This window comes from Haliotis cracherodii, unplaced genomic scaffold (assembly GCF_022045235.1).
Source record: "Haliotis cracherodii isolate W230 unplaced genomic scaffold, xgHalCrac1.p SCAF_14, whole genome shotgun sequence".
NCBI classification, from domain to species: domain Eukaryota; kingdom Metazoa; phylum Mollusca; class Gastropoda; order Lepetellida; family Haliotidae; genus Haliotis; species Haliotis cracherodii.
The window spans coordinates 2,227,525-2,247,848 of NW_027266269.1; the positions used below are offsets into that span (position 1 = coordinate 2,227,525).

General features: G+C 41.5%; 1 protein-coding gene across 1 annotated transcript; it reads left to right on the plus strand.

Moving 5' to 3' along the window:
- Window positions 1–7,043: 7,043 nt before the first annotated feature.
- Window positions 7,044–8,357, plus strand: LOC139461322 (uncharacterized). The gene has a single exon (XM_071242940.1). It carries the CDS (start codon window positions 7,044–7,046, stop codon window positions 8,355–8,357), a length of 1,314 nt encoding a protein of 437 aa, XP_071099041.1.
- Window positions 8,358–20,324: the final 11,967 nt, after the last annotated feature.

Sequence of the window (20,324 nt, forward strand, 5' to 3'; positions counted from 1 at the left end):
GATTAACGGGAGGATGTGACTGATCTGGCTGGTGTGACTGACTGGATTTTGTGGCTGATTGGTAAATGAGACTGAAGGCTGTCCGTGACTGAAGAGACAGTGTGATAAACTTGATGGTGTGACTGACGGGAGGATGTGACAGTTTTGGTTTGAGTGACTGACTGGAGTTTGTGACTGACTGGAGGATAGGACTGATATGGTTGGTGTGACTGAAGGGTGTCTGTGACTCAAGGGACAGTGTGATCAGCGGGACGGTGTAACTGACGGGAGGAGAGGACTGATCTAGCTGGTGTGACTGAAGGGTGTCTGTGACTGAAGGGTGTCTGTGACTCAAGGGACAGTGTGATCAGCGGGACGGTGTAACTTACTGCAGGATGGGACTGATCTGGTTGGTGTGACTGAAGGGTGTCTGTGACTCAAGGGACAGTGTGATCAACGAGACGGTGTAACTGACTGGAGGATCAGACTGATCTAGTTGGTGTGACTGAAAGGTGTCTGTGACTGAACGGTGTCTATGACACAAGTGACAGTGCGATCAACGAGACGGTGTAACTGACGGGAGGATGGGACTGATATGGTTGGTGTGACTGAAGGGTGTCTGTGACTCAAGGGACAGTGTGATCAGCGGGGCGGTGTAACTGACGGGAGGATGGGACTGATCTGGTTGGTGTGACTGAAGGGTGTCTGTGACTGAGGGGACAGTGTGATGAATGGCATTGTGTTACTGACGGGAGGATGGGAATGATCTGGTTGGTGTGACTGAAGGGTGTCTGTGACTGAGGGGACAGTGTGATGAATGGCATTGTGTTACTGACGGGAGGATGGGAATGATCTGGTTGGTGTGACTGAAGGGTGTCTGTGACTGAGGGGACAGTGTGATGAATGGCATTGTGTTACTGACGGGAGAATGGGAACGATCTGGTTGGTGTGACTGAAGGGTGTCTGTGACTGAAGGATGTCTGTGACTTAAGGGACAGTGTCATCAACGGGACGGAGTAACTGACGGGAGGATGGGACTGATATCGTCGGTGTGACAGTGTGATTAACTGGTTAGTGTGACTGACTGGACTTTTTGACTGATTGGTTGGTGTGACTGACGCGACACTGTTATTGACGGGAGCGTGTGACTGAAGCGGGAAAGATTGGCGGGAGGGTGTGATCAACGGGATAGTGTGACTGGCGGGAGCATGTGACAGATGGTGTGTGTTACTGACGTTCGAGGCAGTGGGATTTTTCTGAACTGAAAGCGCCTTAGACACATGGATATTGCAAGTTTTTAGTCTCACATATTTTTATTACAGAAATTTGTGGAAACCAGAAGCTATCCTCGCAGTGTCACTTACTGTTGTTCTTGTAGTCTGTGTAGTGGAACAAGCCTCTGACGATGTCCTGTTTCTCCGCGGTGTCTATCTTGACCAGTGTGGCGCCGTCAGACCTGCACATCTGTAAGGCTCCGTCCAATGTACGTCTCACATTGTATCTCTTCAGACGGATCTCGCCCCCCTCAACTGGGAAAGTCGTGTTTCCCTTTTCTTCAACTGAATGATGAACATGAAGCTCAATCACATAGCGGAACAGTTATTGGCCAGCTGACCACAATTGATGGGCCGTTGGCTATATTTCAACACATCGCTCACCTTTGATCCTGCCCCTGCTCGTATTTAAGTGGACCCTCCAACACAACACTCACCTTTCATTCTGTTCCTTCTTTGGTCCAAGGGTCACTCCAACACAATCCTCACCTTTCATTCTGTCCCTTAGTGGATCCCAGGGACAACCAAGGAATGTTAATCTGCATGTCTTCGACTTATTGGTCGTTTTAGATGTTTTTGAAGTCTTATGGAACTCCACGTTGGGCGGCTCAGTTCTTGTCAAAATCGTACCTTACTTTACTTTACATGTATTATATCTGAGGTAAGACTGGAATAAAGTAGTTGTCTGTCTGTCTGTCCACGATCTGACTCCACACGACTTTCAGAATGTGATGACGTTTACAGAAGACGTGTTGACACTGCCGTGATGAATTCATGGTTCTCGGATGTTTCAGTATTTTGCTTGGTACTGGTACAGACGAATGAAGGTTTTGCAAAGCTATCCCACTGAAATACGATCCCTCCTAGACACATCAAACTGACTCCGAGATGTCTAGTTTTATCCCAAGGTAACAACAAGTACAATCTTTTCAGCTTTTTTAAGTGGTGTGGCCTTTCAAGGTAGAAGGTCTATCCACTTGACAACGGAGGTGGTCGAACCTCGTGAGAACTGAGATGGAATACAGTGAAAAGCAGCAAGTGTGCAGTGTTAGTCGACAAACATGGCCTATTGAGTCTTAACGTTATTACAACTGCCAAACAGCTTCAAACAGTAATTAAGGAAATAAATGTCATACTATAAATAACAGTAATTAACGGGAAGCGATAAAGTAGCCCAGGTTGGCTGTCAGTCAATATACAGTGAACTGTTGGTGAGGATTAACAACCGGGATTAGCGCCAAAAACGTAATGACAATTAAGTTATGGAGACATGGCTCTAGGGTAATTTGCCTTTGGTGTCAAATGTACTTCAGAAAATGGTAGTCGTAAATCAGTCGCTATGACGATTGCATTTTGCGAGCCTTGGCGAGCTAAATACATAGTGTATATTCCTAATACAGGATATTTACCATCCCCAAACACACAGGCGTGATAACCTCTTCATCATATAATGCCCTTTAATTATGTGCTTGAAAATCGCTTTCCCTCTCTCACGAACATTACCTAAACATTGCGAGTTTTCCTGGAATGTGATCATTGATATTTTTTTACATCACAGGGTAAGTGATGTGTCAGTCGGACAGTGACAGTATTCAATATTGTTCCAACTGAAATCGGTTTCTCATACACTTGCGAAGCAGCATATATGCAAAACCAAAAAGTTATTTTACTTGCATTTCGCGGTCTTTCCGCTAGAGTAACTGCCCTTTGTCAAAGGGAAGTTACTCTAACCCTAGTCTATGAGAAGTCACGGCCACGTTCAGACGCTGTTGACAGTCGGCCTGTCCTGTCATAACGTTAACAAGTGCAATCATATGTACACACAGTGACAAAACGAAGCAAGGTAATAATTCAAACATAATTCGACTAATTCCAGCTATTTTTATTTGTGGAAAAGGTTTCAAGCCGCAGAGGTCTACAAGCACAGATATTGCTACTAATCCCGCTTGGCTAGGCCTAGTGCCCTTCAAAATTGTTTCAAAATAAATAAAACTTATAAAATGCCTTAGCTACGTCACATCTAGACACCGATTGTAAGTATATTAGACTATTCTTTTGATAATTATTGCAATTATCTCTATAGTTTATCCAGATTCCCGATGGTTAATTCTGACTCGATTGCCAAATGACAAGGGCGACGCTATGTTTGGTTATAAACACTGAAGGTAGCCTCTACTTGACCTTTGATATTTGCATCTCTATCTGCATATGACCCCAACGGATATCATGCCGAGAAACCAACCCATTATTATGATAAAAATCGTTTATACGCTCAAAATTGTATGATCAAAGAAATATAACCGACAACATTCTTTCCATATCCATGAAAATATACCTGCGAAAAGCAGCTCATTGTGCGATTCCGATTATATCATGAGCATGTATTTTAAACAGTGATGATACCAGGTGCATGAACGTGTGTGTATGGGTGCTTGTACTAGTATGATTTTTTTCTGGTTTTGTAGTACCAGCAAAGCGAGAACTCATGCCGCAGTCCAACGTGGATATCCCATATACTCATATCATATGACTCCCAGCAAGCAAATACTTGTTTCACCTCAAAGACGAACACCAGACAGGGTTACAACAAGCACCATAGGGTTACAACAAGTACCAACTTAAATACACCACCGACCTTAGTTTCTCGAAGTACAGTACATTGATTATTTTAGGTGAGTGGCACATGTAAGTCTACGTTTTGACTGTACATTTTGTATAAATGTGACCATATAAAACAATATTAATTTATATGGAATATAATTATTCCTTTGATCTCAATAATGTGTACATATAAGGACATGATGTTCGTCTTCAATGTTATTATTGTCACACATTTTACAAAACTGCTTCCCAGTGGCATGAAATAGTTTTTATATAAAACATTTGATCATAATAACCACACCGAAATTGCGAAAATGATATTCTTAATTTTCTTGTATTTACAGTGATGAAATACTTTTCACATGAACAATGTTGCTTATTCAGTGAATACCAATTTTGCAATTTTGAATTGAAATCGAAACAGTGTAAATAATGTAGACCAGATATGTTTGTTTCTAGTATCACTTGCATTTTGCCTCCATGTTTAAATACAACAATTCTCGTTTTGCCTAAATTCACTTGAAGAGACGATGTTTCGCAAAAATTCTCTAAAATATCGATTTGCTTTTGGAGTCCAATTGCAGAATCAGAAAACAGATTAACATTGTCAGCATATCAAAGAAGGAACAGCTCCACTAAATCTGCAAATAACTGAATGCAAAATGTAAAAGTGGACTTATTTCACTTTACCAGTTCATTAATCAAAATTGAGAAAACACATCCATGTCCCAGACGTAAGTGACATTCAAACACTTCTGTATTTACATGTTTCTATGTACGCACACAGACGTTTACATTCTGGTACAAAGACCAATTATTCCGTTTTGTGACAACGCCATTCCTTTTGAATAAATACAAAAAAGCTTTCCTCTGTTGATAGAATCAAAGGCTTTCCAAAAAGAAAACAGGCATAACCCAATCACCAACCGCCTGTCGATGGTAGGTAATTGCTAACAAGCGCCTGCAAGATAAAAAATATTATCAATGGTAGAGTATCCTGTTATAAAACCAGTTTGTTCTACTTTAACTTTGTCACCGTACACATCTCAAAATACGAGTCTGTTATTTAAGATATTAGTATGTTATTTGTCCAAAACACAAAGAGATATAGCTTTTTCAGGTAAGGTTGTATCTCCTTTCATAAATGGAACAATGGTAGCTTTTGACCAAGACAAAGGAAACTCTCTATTGTCATATAGAGAAATGAATAAAAGTTCCAGAAAAGAAAACTGCCTGATGATTTTAACATTTCGCCTTTTGTGTAACTTTCCCCAGCCGCCTAATTAGTCTTAAGTTTGTTAATCCTAACATGTATTTCACCCTAACTAATTCATTCATCAGTTATATCAGCAGATGCTGACCAGGGCAACTGGGTTAGAAAAGATCCCCAGAAACCTATGTAAGTAGGAAGTGGCATCATAATGGATCAGATGATTAACTTCCGATGCAAATTTCAGACATCACAACACATTAGCATCAGCTGGTTGGGAATAGCTATTGCAAATTATGTGACTTTTCTGATATGAGTACCATCAAATGAGATTCCACTTACTGTCCGAAATGGCATATCTACGTGCATCATCTGAGACTCGGCCCACTGACACTGGACTCCCGTCTGTCACACTTAGGTGGCCGTACATGGTACAGTGGGAGGTGGTACGCTTGTACTCCAGGGCGAGACATCCGAGAAGAGCACTGCATTATACATTGCATTTCAAGAGAGATACAGGACTAACTTCGTATAAAGCCGTTAGTTTATCATCAAAATGTTTGTCAATTTTCTTAAACTTTCTTCCAAGTACTGTTGCTTCTTGTTGTGAGGCCCCCAGTAGTATCAACACAGGCACAGCCACTGAGAGCATAGTGCCCCTTGTGTGTTTCTGCCGAAGCAGTAACAGACAGACTGACTGTAACCTTTGTTCAATATATATGACAAACGAAACCTATAGTACTGCTCAAATGAAAACTGATCATTCTGGTAACAGTTACTTCACATACATACATACACACATACACGTAGAGAGAGATACACAACATCACAGAGACATACACACATGTACATACATACACACAGAATTGTTAACATACATACCGGAATCATGCTTTTCTGAATAGGTTGATGCATGGCATTGTATCTCAATTTCGTAAATCGATGCTCAGGATATCAATCACTGGATTGTTTGGTCCAGACTGGAGTATTGATTCATGTAGTCCTACAACTGGAATGTTATGGAATGTGGCATCAGACAACAAAGCTTACGTTCATACATATGAAAGATTATTTTACAGACAAAACGTCAAATGTTGTAGCCAAAGTATGGATGATGCGAATCTTGTAGAACTCAAACGTAGCCGAATGACGACAAGGAACCTTTTCCGTGCATTTGTTTAGTGTCATACTTTATTAGATAGCATAGTTTATGGTACGCATACAATAAGTGACGAAGTTGGGACGATGACGTTTTAAAACTATATTCGCTTCAAATAACAGTATGTCAACTTAAAGGATGACACATAGCTTATCAGCTCTAAACGACATGGATATCGAAAATTTATATTACATTTATTTGTTACAGACAGATAAGTATGAATTATTAATGGGTATATTATATTGCATCTGTCTCTGGCGTTAAACAAAACTATTCGCTTAATAGTACTCATACATCACACCCTTGGAAGATAATGGTATGTCCCCGACGGAAGAAAGTCATAATTCAAAGCCTGTGCTTTTCCAGTGATACACAAGACTGATAAAAACTGGTAAAACTGATAACTGATAAAAATAAAGAAGGAATATATTTATTTAAGTATATGTGTAAGTGACATTTTTACAGCAGACGAAGATGGTCACTAACTAAATATGCTTGACTATTTGGAAACGTTGTATACTCTGCAAAAATAGAAAGTAATAAAACCGTAAATATCTGACTGTTGAACACATCTATACAAACTTAATACTGCAAAAGGATTCTTCATTTCTGTATGGATTGGGAAATGACATGATTTTTATGGAAAGAATGAGATATAGCAGAAATCTGGTGAAAAGATGGACAACACAACCACTTGAGAGAACTTAAGAGCCAAAACACACCAACATGACATGCACGTGCAACATCACTTTTTGGGTTATAAAAACATGTTTTTTATTTCCGTGCCATCACAAGATAACAACAAGTGAACAGCGGAAACATGCCTCGACTGAAGGAAGCCAAACACAACAATGCCATTAGTCGACTGCAAACAGCAGTATCATCTATGGCCGTATCCAGATTTGTCCACGTAACACCAAGCCCCATTACAAAATACTGGAACCGCTGTCAGACACACGGGTCAACACGTGACCTTCCCAGATCCGGTCGACCACGTATCACTACTAGAGCACAGGAGAGATTCATCAGGCTCCGTCACTTACGTCCCAGGGACACTCATACACAGCCTTCACCTTTCATTTTGTACCTTCCAGGATCCCAGGGACTCTCCAACACAGCCTTCACCTTTCATTCTGTACCTTCGAGGATCCCAGGGACTCTCCAACACAGCCTTCACCTTTCATTCTGTACCTTCCAGGATCCCAGGGACTCTCCAACAGAACCCCCACCTTTCATACTGTACCTTCCAGGGTCCCAGGGACTCTCCAACACAGCCTTCACCTTTCATTCTGTACCTTCCAGGGTCCCAGGGACTCTCCAACACAGCCTTCACCTTTCATTCTGTACCTTATTGGATCCCAGAGACTCTCCAACACAGCCTTCACCTTTCATTATGTACCTTCCAGGATCCCAGAGACTCTCCAACACAGCCTTCACCTTTCATTCTGTACCTTATTGGATCCCAGGGACTCTCCAACACAGCCTTCACCTTTCATACTGTACCTTCCAGGATCCCAGAGACTCTCCAACACAGCCTTCACCTTTCATTATGTACCTTCCAGGGTCCCAGGGACTCTCCAACACAGCCTTCACCTTTCATACTGTACCTTCCAGGATCCCAGAGACTCTCCAACACAGCCTTCACCTTTCATTATGTACCTTCCAGGGTCCCAGGGACTCTCCAACACAGCCTTCACCTTTCATTCTGTACCTTCCAGGGTCCCAGGGACTCTCCAACACAGCCTTCACCTTTCATTCTGTACCTTCCAGGGTCCCGGGGTCTCTCCAACAAAGCCTTCACCATTCTAGCTGTACCTTCCAGGATCCCATGGACACTCCAACACAGCATTCACCTTTCATTCTGTACCTTCCAAGGTCCCGGGGACTCTCCAACACAGCCTTCACTTTTCATTCTGTACCTTCCCGGATCCCAGGGACTCTCAAAACAGAACCCCCACCTTTCATACTGTACCTTCCAGGGTACAAGGGTCTCTCCAACACAACCCTCATCTATCATTCTGTCCCTTGGGGACTCTCCAACAAAACCCCCACCTTTCCTTCTGACAAAGTCAGGACGACCCAGGGTAATCGTCCCCGCGCAAGATCGCTACATCCCACTGCGCCACCTACATGAAAGGACGACCAGAGCCACCTCAACCGCATCCCAAATATCCGGACTGTGCAGAATCTCTGACCAGACCGTATGGAACCGTTCAAGAGCAGCAGGTCTGTTTGAAGCGTCATATCCTGCATCCTTTCATTTTTGTTATCCCATCCATGAAGAATTTGTCGTCAGCAACCCATGCATGCCGTGAGGCGACTATGCTTTTCGTAAGAGGAGACTAATGGGATCTGTTGATCAGCCTCGCTGACTTGGTAGACGCATGTCATCGTATCCCTAATACGTGGATCGATGCTCATGGCATCAATCACGGGATTGTCTTGTCCAGACCCGATTACTTTCAGACCGCCTTCATATAACGTGAAAATTGCTGAGTGCAAACAAATAAACAAAACAAAGTGAGAGAGTAAGCTTTATGAGCTTGATCTTGTAGTCACAAAGATTTAATGTGTAAGTGAAAAGTAAACCATGTCAAAGATCTGCATCACTACGAGGGTTCCGCTCACGCCATGATTTAACTCAAATACTTGTCTGTCTGTTGACATTCAACCTTGACGAACGATGGTTGGATAAACAGGTGCTAGAGATAAACATGTTCAAATCACATTTCACACACAAACTGGCGTAATGTACTACAGTCATTATCGTTCCATGTTGTGCTTAAGAGATATAAAACGATGTGGACACAGTCCTCGTCCTCGACTCCAAATGAAAAGCTTGGCTCCCCTTTGTCCCAGTTTGTGTACGTCGTGGCGGAGCCGTCAGTCCATCTGTAGACGTTTGACCTGGTCGTGTCCCGCAGTCCAATCCAGGGCTCCACTGAAACACCACCAGGAGGGGATGACGCGACAGTATGGGAGAGCGTGTTTTTTGGAGATTATGACTAGAGGTTGAATGTGATTGGCGGAAAGGTGTGACTGACTAGAGGGCATGACTGATTGGAGGATGTGACTAATTGTTTTGTTTGACTGACGTGAGAGTATGACTAAACAGTGGTTGAGATTAACAGCAGGGTTAACTGACTGTGTGTGTCTGACGCGTCTGTACAATTGACGGCATAATGTGTTTTCCAGGAGGTTGCGATTGAACTGTTAGTGTGACGGACAGGAGGGGCATGACAGACGAGAGTTATGACTGAGGAGAAGCTGTGACTGATTGGTTGGTGTGACTAAACAATTTTAGATTGTTTGTTGTTTAATGCTGCACTCAGTAATATTTCCGCTATATGACGGCGGTTTGTAAGATATAGAGTCTGGGCCAGACACTCCAGTGACTGACGTCATGAACATCGATCTACGCAATTGGGATATGCAGGCATGCATTAGCCAAGTCAACGAGAATGACCACCCGAACCCGTTGTTCGCCTCTTACGACGAACACAGTCGCCTTTTACGGCAAGCATGGGTTGCTGAAGACCTATTCTACCCCGGATCTACACAGGTCTTCTAAATAGTAAAATAATGAAAATGGGTGATTCCCTGTTACGAGGGGGTGACTGTTTTGTTTGTTTGTTCGCCGAAAACCAATGGGCTGAACTACGAGTGACAAACATAGAAATAATTTACATCACACAACATACAAATTGCTATTGATGAACTTCAAATGGGAAGGCATGTGGCACTTACGAAATCATAGATGAATACATAAGAGTACAGCTCCGTAGTTTTGATGTCAGTATACAGGAAACTTTTCAATTTGATTTTTGACAAAGGTTTCTCTCCAGAACAGTGGTCAACTGGCATAATTACATTATTACCATTGGGGGCAATGCCTCTGCATATAAGTTTCAATGGAACTAATCATGAATTTGTTGATGGGTATAGGTACCTTGGGATTTCTTTTCTTTACATTTAAATTAACAAAATTAGTAAAAAGACTGTCTGATCAAGCTACTAAAGCCATGTACTTTGTTCTATAAAATCACGCATATATGATCTTTTATTTAAATGTCAACTCAATTTATTTGATGCCATAGTGAAACCTATTTTTTCATATGGATGTGGTTGGGTTAAGGGGAACTTAAAGGTGTGTTTGATAACGGGATGGTGTGACTGATGGTGTGTATGCCTGAAGGGACAGTGTGATAAATGGGATCGTGTGATTAACGGGAGGATGTGACTGATCTGGCTGGTGTGACTGACTGGATTTTGTGACTGATTGGTAAATGAGACTGAAGGCTGTCCGCGACTGAAGGGACAGTGGATAAACGGGATGGTGTGTCTGAAGGGTGTCTGTGACTCAAGGGACAGTGTGATCAGCGGGGCGGTGTAACTGACGGGAGGATGGGAATGATCTGGTTGGTGTGACTGAAGGGTGTCTGTGACTCAAGGGACAGTGTGATCAGCGGGGCGGTGTAACTGACGGGAGGATGGGAATGATCTGGTTGGTGTGACTGAAGGGTGTCTGTGACTCAAGGGACAGTGTGATCAGCGGGGCGGTGTAACTGACGGGAGGATGGGACTGATATGGTTGGTGTGACTGAAGGGTGTCTGTGACTGAGGGGACAGTGTGATGAATGGCATTGTGTTACTGACGGGAGGATGGGAATGATCTGGTTGGTGTGACTGAAGGGTGTCTGTGACTGAGGGGACAGTGTGATGAATGACATTGTGTAACTGACGGGAGGATGGGACTGATCTGGTTGGTGTGACTGAAGGGTGTCTGTGACTGAGGGGACAGTATGATTAACGGGACGGAGTAACTGACGGGAGGATGGGACTGATATCGTCGGTGAGACTAAAGGGACAGTGTGAATAACTGGTTAGTGTGACTGACTGGACTTTTTGACTGATTGGTTGGTGTGACTGACGCGACACTGTTATTGACGGGAGCGTGTGACTGAAGCGGGAGAGATTGGCGGGATGGTGTGATCAACGGGATAGTGTGACTGGCGGGAGCATGTGACAGAAGGTGTGTGTTACTGACGTTCGAGGCAGTGGGATGTTTCTGAACTGAAAGCGCCTTAGACACATGGATATTGCGAGTTTTTAGTCTCACATATTTTTATTACAGAAATCTGTGGAAACCAGAAGCTATCCTCGCAGTGTCACTTACTGTTGTTCTTGTAGTCTGTGTAGTGGAACAAGCCTCGGACGATGTCCTGTTTCTCCGCGGTGTCTATCTTGACCAGTGTGGCGCCGTCAGACCTGCACATCTTTAAGGCTCCATCCCATGTACGTGGCACATTGTATCTCTTCAGATGGATCTCGCCCCCCTCAACTTGGAAAGTCGTGTATCCCTTTTCTTCAACTGAATGATGAACATGAAGCTCAATCACATAGCGGAACAGTTATTGGCCAGCTGACCACAATTTATGGGCCGTTTGCTATATTTCAACACATCACTCACCTTTGATCCTGCCCCTGCTCGTATTTAAGTGGACTCTCCAACACAACCCTCACCTTTCATTCTGTTCCTTCTTTGGTCCAAGGGTCACTCCAACACAATCCTCACCTTTCATTCTGTCCCTTAGTGGATCCCAGGGACAACCAAGGAATGTTAATCTGCATGTCTTCGACTTATTGGTCGTTTTAGATGTTTCAGAAGTCTTATGCAGCTCCACGTTGGGCGTTTACAGAAGACGTGTTGACACTGCCATGATGAATTCATGGTTCTTGGATGTTTCAGTATTTTGCTTGGTACTGGTACAGACGAATGAAGGTTTTGCAAAGCTATCCCACTAAAATACGATCCCTCCTAGACACATCAAACTGACTCCGAGATGTCTAGTTTTATCCCAAGGTAACAACAAGTACAATCTTTTCAGCTTTTTTAAGTGGTGTGGCCTTTCAAGGTAGACGGTCTATCCACTTGACAAGGGAGGTGGTCGAACCTCGTGAGAACTGAGATGGAATACAGTGAAAAGCAGCAAGTGTGCAGTGTTAGCCGGCAAACATGGCCTACTGAGTCTTAACGTTATTACAACTGCCAAACAGCTTCAACCAGCGTATCTCACGCCAATTACACATGTAAAACATATACGGCTATATAGAGGTTATCACGCGAGTGTGTTTGGGGATGGTAAATATCCTTCATTAGGAATAAACATTGTGTCAACGCGCATGATGAGGGGAAGTAGCTCTTGGGGGAATAAAGGACAAAATCGACATCACCGTCCCGGAACGCTTCATGCACAACATGTAAACAATAAACAAATATAGCACAATGAGCGGAATACCTGCTCTGACAACACAAACACAGCGCTGAGTGGACCTTCCAGCTCAGGCATACATGAGGTGAGCAGAGCTCAAGCTCACTTCAGGACGTTTCCTACGAGCGGCACATCCTGCTCGAGGTCGTCCCTACACCAGCACTCGGAATACCAAGCCTGCCTCACACCCTAGTAACAGTGTAATGGTAGCACATATATAGAAATGAACAACAATGGAAAGACAATGACGTTGCTCTGGACATGGGACTTCGGGGTGGGGTGGTTGGGTGGGTGTGGGGTGAGCAATTAAGACAATAAATGTCATACTATAAATAACAGCAATTAACGTGAAGTGATAAAGTAGCCCAGGTTGGCTGTCAGTCAATATACAGTGAAATGTTGGTGAGGATTAACAACGGGGATTGCGCCTAAATCTTAATGACAATTAAGTTATGGAGACATGGCTCCAGGGTAATTTGCCTTTGGTGTCAAATGTACTTCAGACAATGGTAGTCGTATATCAGTCGTTATGACAACTCCCATCCGTTCCCTGAAGCTTTGAATCCAAGCGTAAACAAGTACAAATTGATATGTGTGAACTTTTTCACAGACGGAAACACCAGTGCAAAATGTTAACATAATCAGTTAGATGAGTTCAGGATATCGCTGAAATACTTGTGCACACATACCTATCCAAAGACGGTATGAAAGTGATCATCTAGCCAGTTTGATTTAGTGACAGTTTGAAAACTAACCAAGTAGAGAACACACAATGATATCCCAAATATAACATTTGTTACATTGACAAAGTATTCTTTGTAATGTGCAATTTCACTACGAGGTAAATACAACTTTGCACAGATTCAATCAATATATCACCGAGGAGGTTGTTTGAATTCAAGAGTATTGCTTGGAGGTGCGACTCAGTACCGAATAATGATAATGAGTAATGTCATAAAAAGTACGAATTAAACATCTCAGCAACTAGTTCGCATAAAGAAATTTGAAACCAGGAGTCTAACTTATCGCACAACTCAAACGGAACTTGTGAGTACGGTTTCCCTTTTAAGTAGAATGGGTGCTCTTCCCGTGACTTTAACGGAGCTTGCCCATATTTTGTGGGTGCTATGCCCAGGGAAAAAAATCCTCCTTAATTCTCGACATTAAAACTCTTAAATGCTGAATACTGCTGTGCTGTTAATTACTTAATACTGTAATACAATATACAAATGTGTAGGGGCGGCTTAACCAAGAATATCCCTAATCTGAATTCAAAATCCTAGACAATACATTCAATTTTGCACCAAACTGTGCACATTAATAACTTGTTACAAATGACAAATTTCGTCGTTTAGATTTTTGAAATTACCAGTCTAACTTTAAGGTGTACGTGTGACTCGATAACCCTACAGCTTAGGTTTGTCTGGGCCCTAGCTGTATCTATATGACTGGCGTGGCCTAGAGACATTTCAAAGATTCCCTACACAATAACTTCAAAGATCTAGCTTGACTAAACATGGAATTGGAGTATATTGCACATATAAAAATTAATTTTGGAAAGACTCCTTTTGGCATTAATATACTGGCTTTGATCAAACATACCTGGTTGCACTTATCAACAGTCACACAATATAAATCCTGGATTGAGCCCATGTAAGTAAACACAAATTAGCAAGTGCCAATGATATATCTTGTACACAGTGTCCATCTTGTAGATGCCCGTGAGGCGGTTTCTATATGGTGGAGGATCTGCATGATGATGGCTGTGGTCAGGATCACTGCGGGATAGGCGTTAATACTTCTTTGGTCCTGTGTTTGAACGAAATCTTGAGAGAATCGGAGAGATTCCTGTTGTTTTCTTCAATCATGTTTCTTCATGGCTTGAGTTGATGATTGTTCTTCAGGGTGGTAGGCATACAGAGAGGTTACTGGATCAGGAGCTAACTCAAGAGTTACTCCAGCCGGATTCTAACACCAGATGTCAACGTGCATGTTGACAGGGAATTAGCTCTTTGGGGAATAAAGGACAAAATTGACATCACCGTCCCGGAACGCTTCATGCACAACATGTAAACAACGAACAACAATTGCACAATCAGCGCAATATAACTGCTCTGACAACACAAACACTGCGATGAGCGGGCCTTCCAGCTCAGTCATACATGAGGTGAGCTCACTTCAGGACGTTTCCTACGAGCAGCACATCCAGCACTCGGATTACCAAGCCCGGGGCCGGGGGACAATTAATGTCAAACTATAAACAACAGTAATTAACGGGAAGTGATAAAGTAGCCCAGGTTGGCTGTTAGTCAATATACAGTGAAATGTTGGTGAGGATTAACAACGGGGATTAGCGCCAAAAACGTAATGACAGTTAAGTTATGGAGACATGGCTCTAGGGTAATTTGCCTTTGGTGTCAAATGTACTTCAGAAAATTGTAGTCGTAAATCAGTCGCTATGACAATTGCATTTTGCGAGCCTTGGCGAGCTAAATACATAGTGTATATTCCTAATACAGGGTATTTACCATCCCCAAACACACAGGCGTGATAACCTCTTCATCATATAATGCCCTTTAATTATGTGCTTGAAAATCGCTTTCCCTCTCTCACGAACATTACCTAAACATTGCGAGTTTTCCTGGAATGTGAGCATTAATATTTTTTTACATCACAGGGTAAGTGATGTGTCAGTCGGACAGTGACAGTACCCAATATTGTTCCAACTGAAATCGGTTTCTCATACACATGCGAAGCAGCATATATCCAAAACAAAAGTCCTATTACTTGCATTTCGCGGCAATCCATCGGTCTGTCCGCTAGAGTAACTGTCCTTTGTCAAAGGGAAGTTACTCTAACCCTAGTCTATGAGACGTCACGGCCACGTTCAGACGCTGTTGACAGTCGGCCTGTCCTGTCATAACGTTAACAAGTGCAATCATATGTACACACAGCGACAAAACGAAGCAAGGTAATAATTCAAACATAATTCGACTAAATCCAGCTATTTTTATTTGTGGAAAAGGTTTCAAGCCGCAGAGGTCTACAAGCACATGTAATGCTACTAATCCCGCTTGGCTAGGCCTAGTGCCCTTCAAAATTGTTTCAAAATAAATATCTCCAAAGTTGCCAAAACTTATAAAATGCCTTAGCTACGTCACATCTAGACACCGATTGTAAGTATATTAGACTGTTCTTTTGATAATTATTGCAATTATCTCTATAGTTTATCCAGATTCCCGATGATTAATTCTGACTCGATTGCCGAATGGCAAGGGCGACGCTATGTTTGGTTATAAAAACTGAAGGTCGTCTCTACTTGACCTTTGATATTTGCATCTCTATCCGCATATGACTCCAACGGATATCATGCCGAGAAACCTACCCATTATTATGAAAAAATTCGTTTATACGCTCAAAATTGTATGATCAAAGAAATATAACCCACAACATTCTTTCCATATCCATGAAAATATACCTGCGAAAAGCAGCTCATTGTACGATTCCGATTATATCATGAGCATATATTTTAAAACAGTGATGATACCAGGTGCATGTGTGTATGGATGCTTGTACTAGTGTGATTTGTTTCTGGTTTCGTAGTGCCAGCAAAGCGAGAACTCATGCCGCAGTCCAACGTGGATATCCCAAATACTCATATCATATGACTCCCAGCAAGCAAACACTCGTTTCATCTAAAAAACAAACACCAGACAGGGTTACAACAAGTACCAACTTAAATGCACCACCGACCTTAGTTTCTCGTAGTACAGTACATTGATTATTTTAGGTGAGTGGCACATGTAAGTCTACGTTTTGACTGTACATTTTGTATAAATGTGACCATATACAAAGTTATTAATTTATATGGAATATAATTATTCCTTTGATCTCAATAATGTGTACAGATAAGGACATGATGTTCGTCTTCAATGTTATTATTGTCACACATTTTACAAAACTGCTTCCCAGTGGCATGAAAAAGTTTTTTTATAAAACATTTGATCATAATAACCACACCGAAATTGCGGAAATGATATTCTTAATTTTCTTGTATTTACAGTGATGAAATACTTTTCACATGAACAATGTTGCTTATTCAGTGAATACCAATTTTGCAATTTTGAATTGAAATCGAAACAGTGTAAATAATGTAGACCAGATATGTTTGTTTCTAGTATCACTTGCATTTTGCCTCCATGTTTAAATACAACAATTCTCGTTTTGCCTAAATTCACTTGAAGAGACGATGTTTTACAAAAATTCTCTAAAATATCGATTTGCTATTGGAGTCCAATTGCAGAATCAGAAAACAGATTAACATTGTCAGCATATTAAAGAAGGAACAGCTCCACTAAATCTGCAAATAACTGAATGCAAAATGTAAAAGTGGACTTATTTCACTTTACCAGTTCATTAATCAAAATTGAGAAAACACATTCATGTCGCAGACGTAAGTGACATTCAAACACTTCTGTATTTATATGTTTCTATGTACGCACACAGACGCTTACATTCTGGTACAAAGACAAATTATTCCGTTTTGTCACAACGCCATTCCTTTTGAATAGATACAAAAAAAACTTTCCTCTGTTGATAGAATCAAAGGCTTTTCAAAAAGAAAACAGGCATAACCCAATCACCAACCGCCTGTCGATGGTAGGTAATTGCTAACAAGCGCCTGCAAGATAAAAATATTATCAATGGTAGAGTATCCTGTTCTAAAACCAGTTTGTTCTACTTTAACTTTGTCACCGTACACATCTCAAAATACGAGTCTATTATTTAAGATATTAGTATATTATTTGTCCAAAACACAAAGAGATATAGCATTTTCAGGTAAGGTTGTATCTACTTTCATAAATGGAACATTGTTAGCTTTTGACCAAGACAAAGGAAACTCTCTATTGTCATATAGAGAAATGAATAAAAGTTCCAGAAAAGAAAACTGCCTGATGATTTTAACATTTCGCCTATTGTGTAACTTTCCCCAGCCGCCTAATTAGTCTTAAGTTTGTTAACCCTAACATGTGTTTCACCCTAACTCCTTCATTCATCAGTTATATCAGCAGATGCTGACCAATGAAATCACTGAAAGCTGAAATGTTGATGTATTAATTTCGGCCTATGAGTGAGTGAATGAAGAAATTGTCTCCACACATTGTACCCATGTGGGGAATCGAACCAGGTCTTTAGCCTCACAAGGCTACCCACCCCCAATGGAACTCTGATCTAGGCAAGCTGATGTATGCCATAGGCGGAGAAACTTAATTACGCTATAACAATAATCTAGGTTATACATTGTAGCCACACAGTCCATTTCAATCGTCTAAACAACAGGCAGTGGGGCAACTGGGTTAGAAAAGATCCCCGGAAACCTATGTAAGTAGGAAGTGGCATCATAATGGATCAGATGATTAACTTCCGATGCAAATTTCAGACATCACAACACATTAGCATCAGCTGGTTGGGAATAGCCATTGGAAATTATGTGACATTTCTGATATGAGTACCATCAAATGAGATTCCACTTACTGTCCAAAATTGCATATCTGCATGCATCATCTGAGACTCGGCCCACTGACACTGGACTCCCGTCTGTCACACTTAGGTGGCCGTACATGGTACAGTGGGAAGTGGTACGCTTGTACTGCAGGGCGAGACATCCGGTAAGAACACTGCATTCGACATTGCATTTCAAGAGAGATACAGGACTAACTTCGTGTAAAGCCGTTAGTTTATCATCAAACGTTTTGTCAATTTTCTTAAACCTTCTTCCAACGACTTTTGCTTCTTGTGGTGAGGCCCCCAGTAGTATCAACACAGGCACAGCCACTGAGAACATAGCGCATCTCATGTGTTTCTGTGGAGGCAGTAACAGACAGACTGACTGTCACGTTTGTTCAATATATATGACGAACAAACCTACAGTACTGCTCAAAACTAATCTTCCCGCGATAATGATATGATGCTGGTAACAGTTACTTCACATATTCACATATTCACACACACGCACGCGCGCACGCACACATGCACGCACGCACACACGCACGCACACACACACACGCGCACGCGCACGCACACACACACACACACACAGACACGACACACACATTCACACAAATGCAACATACATTCCGAGTTACACAGATATATACACATAAACACACACACGCACATATACAAACATACAGAGATACACACAGATACACACAGATAAAAACTTACAGATACACACAAACAACACACCAAGTCATAGAGAGAGATACGCACCCATGCACGCACAAACCAACAGAAAAACAGATAGCGAGATACACTCAGATACAGACACACACAGACAAAATCGCGCACAGAGATCCATCCACAGACAAGACACTCTGACATTCTCACATGTACACACACACACACACACACACACACACACACACACACACACACACACACACACACACACACACACACACACACACACACACACACACACACACACACACACACACACAAATATACATATACATACCGGAATCAGGATTTTGTGAATAGATTGATGCATGTCATTGTATCCCAATTTCGTAGATCGGTGCTCATGATATCAATCACTGGATAATTTGGTTTCATATACATAGTCCTAGAATGGAGAATTCTTAGACAAAGCGTCGTCTATTGTAGCCAACGTATTAATATTGCAGTTGTTATAGAACTGAAACGGCTGAAACTGTTACTGTCGTAATGCATCGAACCTTTTTGTTGCATATCTTTAGTGACATATTCCATTATATGGCATAGTTTATGGCACGCATATATATTAACATAATTCAGTAAGTGGGGCGATTACGCTTTTGACTATATTAGCTTCAAGTAGTAGTACATCAACTTAAAAGAACACAAAACGTATCAGCTCTAAAGGTAACAGGTATCAACACTATATATTGCATTTATTTGTTGCTGACAGATAAGTATGGATTATTGAAGGGTATATTATCTTGCATACGTGATATATCCGAGCATTTTATTTTCGATTATAAGTTCTTACTTATAACACATATATCAAACACCTTTGGTTGCGAATGGTTTGTCCCTGACGAAAGAAAGTCCTAGTTCATAGCCTCTGCTTCTCTAGTGATACACACGACTAATGTAAGAATGTTTAATTGCATAAAAAAGGTGGATTTTGTGTTTCAATCTCCAGTGTCATCCCTATTAAGAGGCGGGTGCGGAAACTTGTAAATTAAATTGTATTGAAAATAACATGTCTGTTGCTTTATATTTTTTTGTTATTCTGTTAGGGGAAAAGCCCATTTCTTGAAATGCCAGTATGATGAATTGTCCGAGTGGGGAAATATCCTCCACTCGTGATCAACACATCATATTTAGCAAAGACATCTACATACTGGATATACAAAAACTAATTTGTTTTCTATCCATACCTGTCATTAACAACAGAGATCTACACAGATAACTGATATACTCAAACATCTACCTAACATTGCCCACTGTCACCATTCGTAAGTACATTTGTGAAAACAGAAGTAATATGCTTTTGCAATATACATTCAAGAACGATGCAGTTATTATTTGTTTAATAATCTGAGCCTTTAGTGATACCATATGTAATTATGTATGTTGAATTAGTGGCCTCTATCACACACTGCTACAACAGAGAGACATTGTTATTTTGTCTCATCACAGCTCTTCTTAGCTCTGCAGACTTGTATACATTGCCAGATTCTTTAAAATAACTTCATGTTTACTGGACATGAGGGTATAACATATATTTTTTGAAGGATTGACACACGATTTTGCTGGTTTATCATAGTTCCTGATGGATC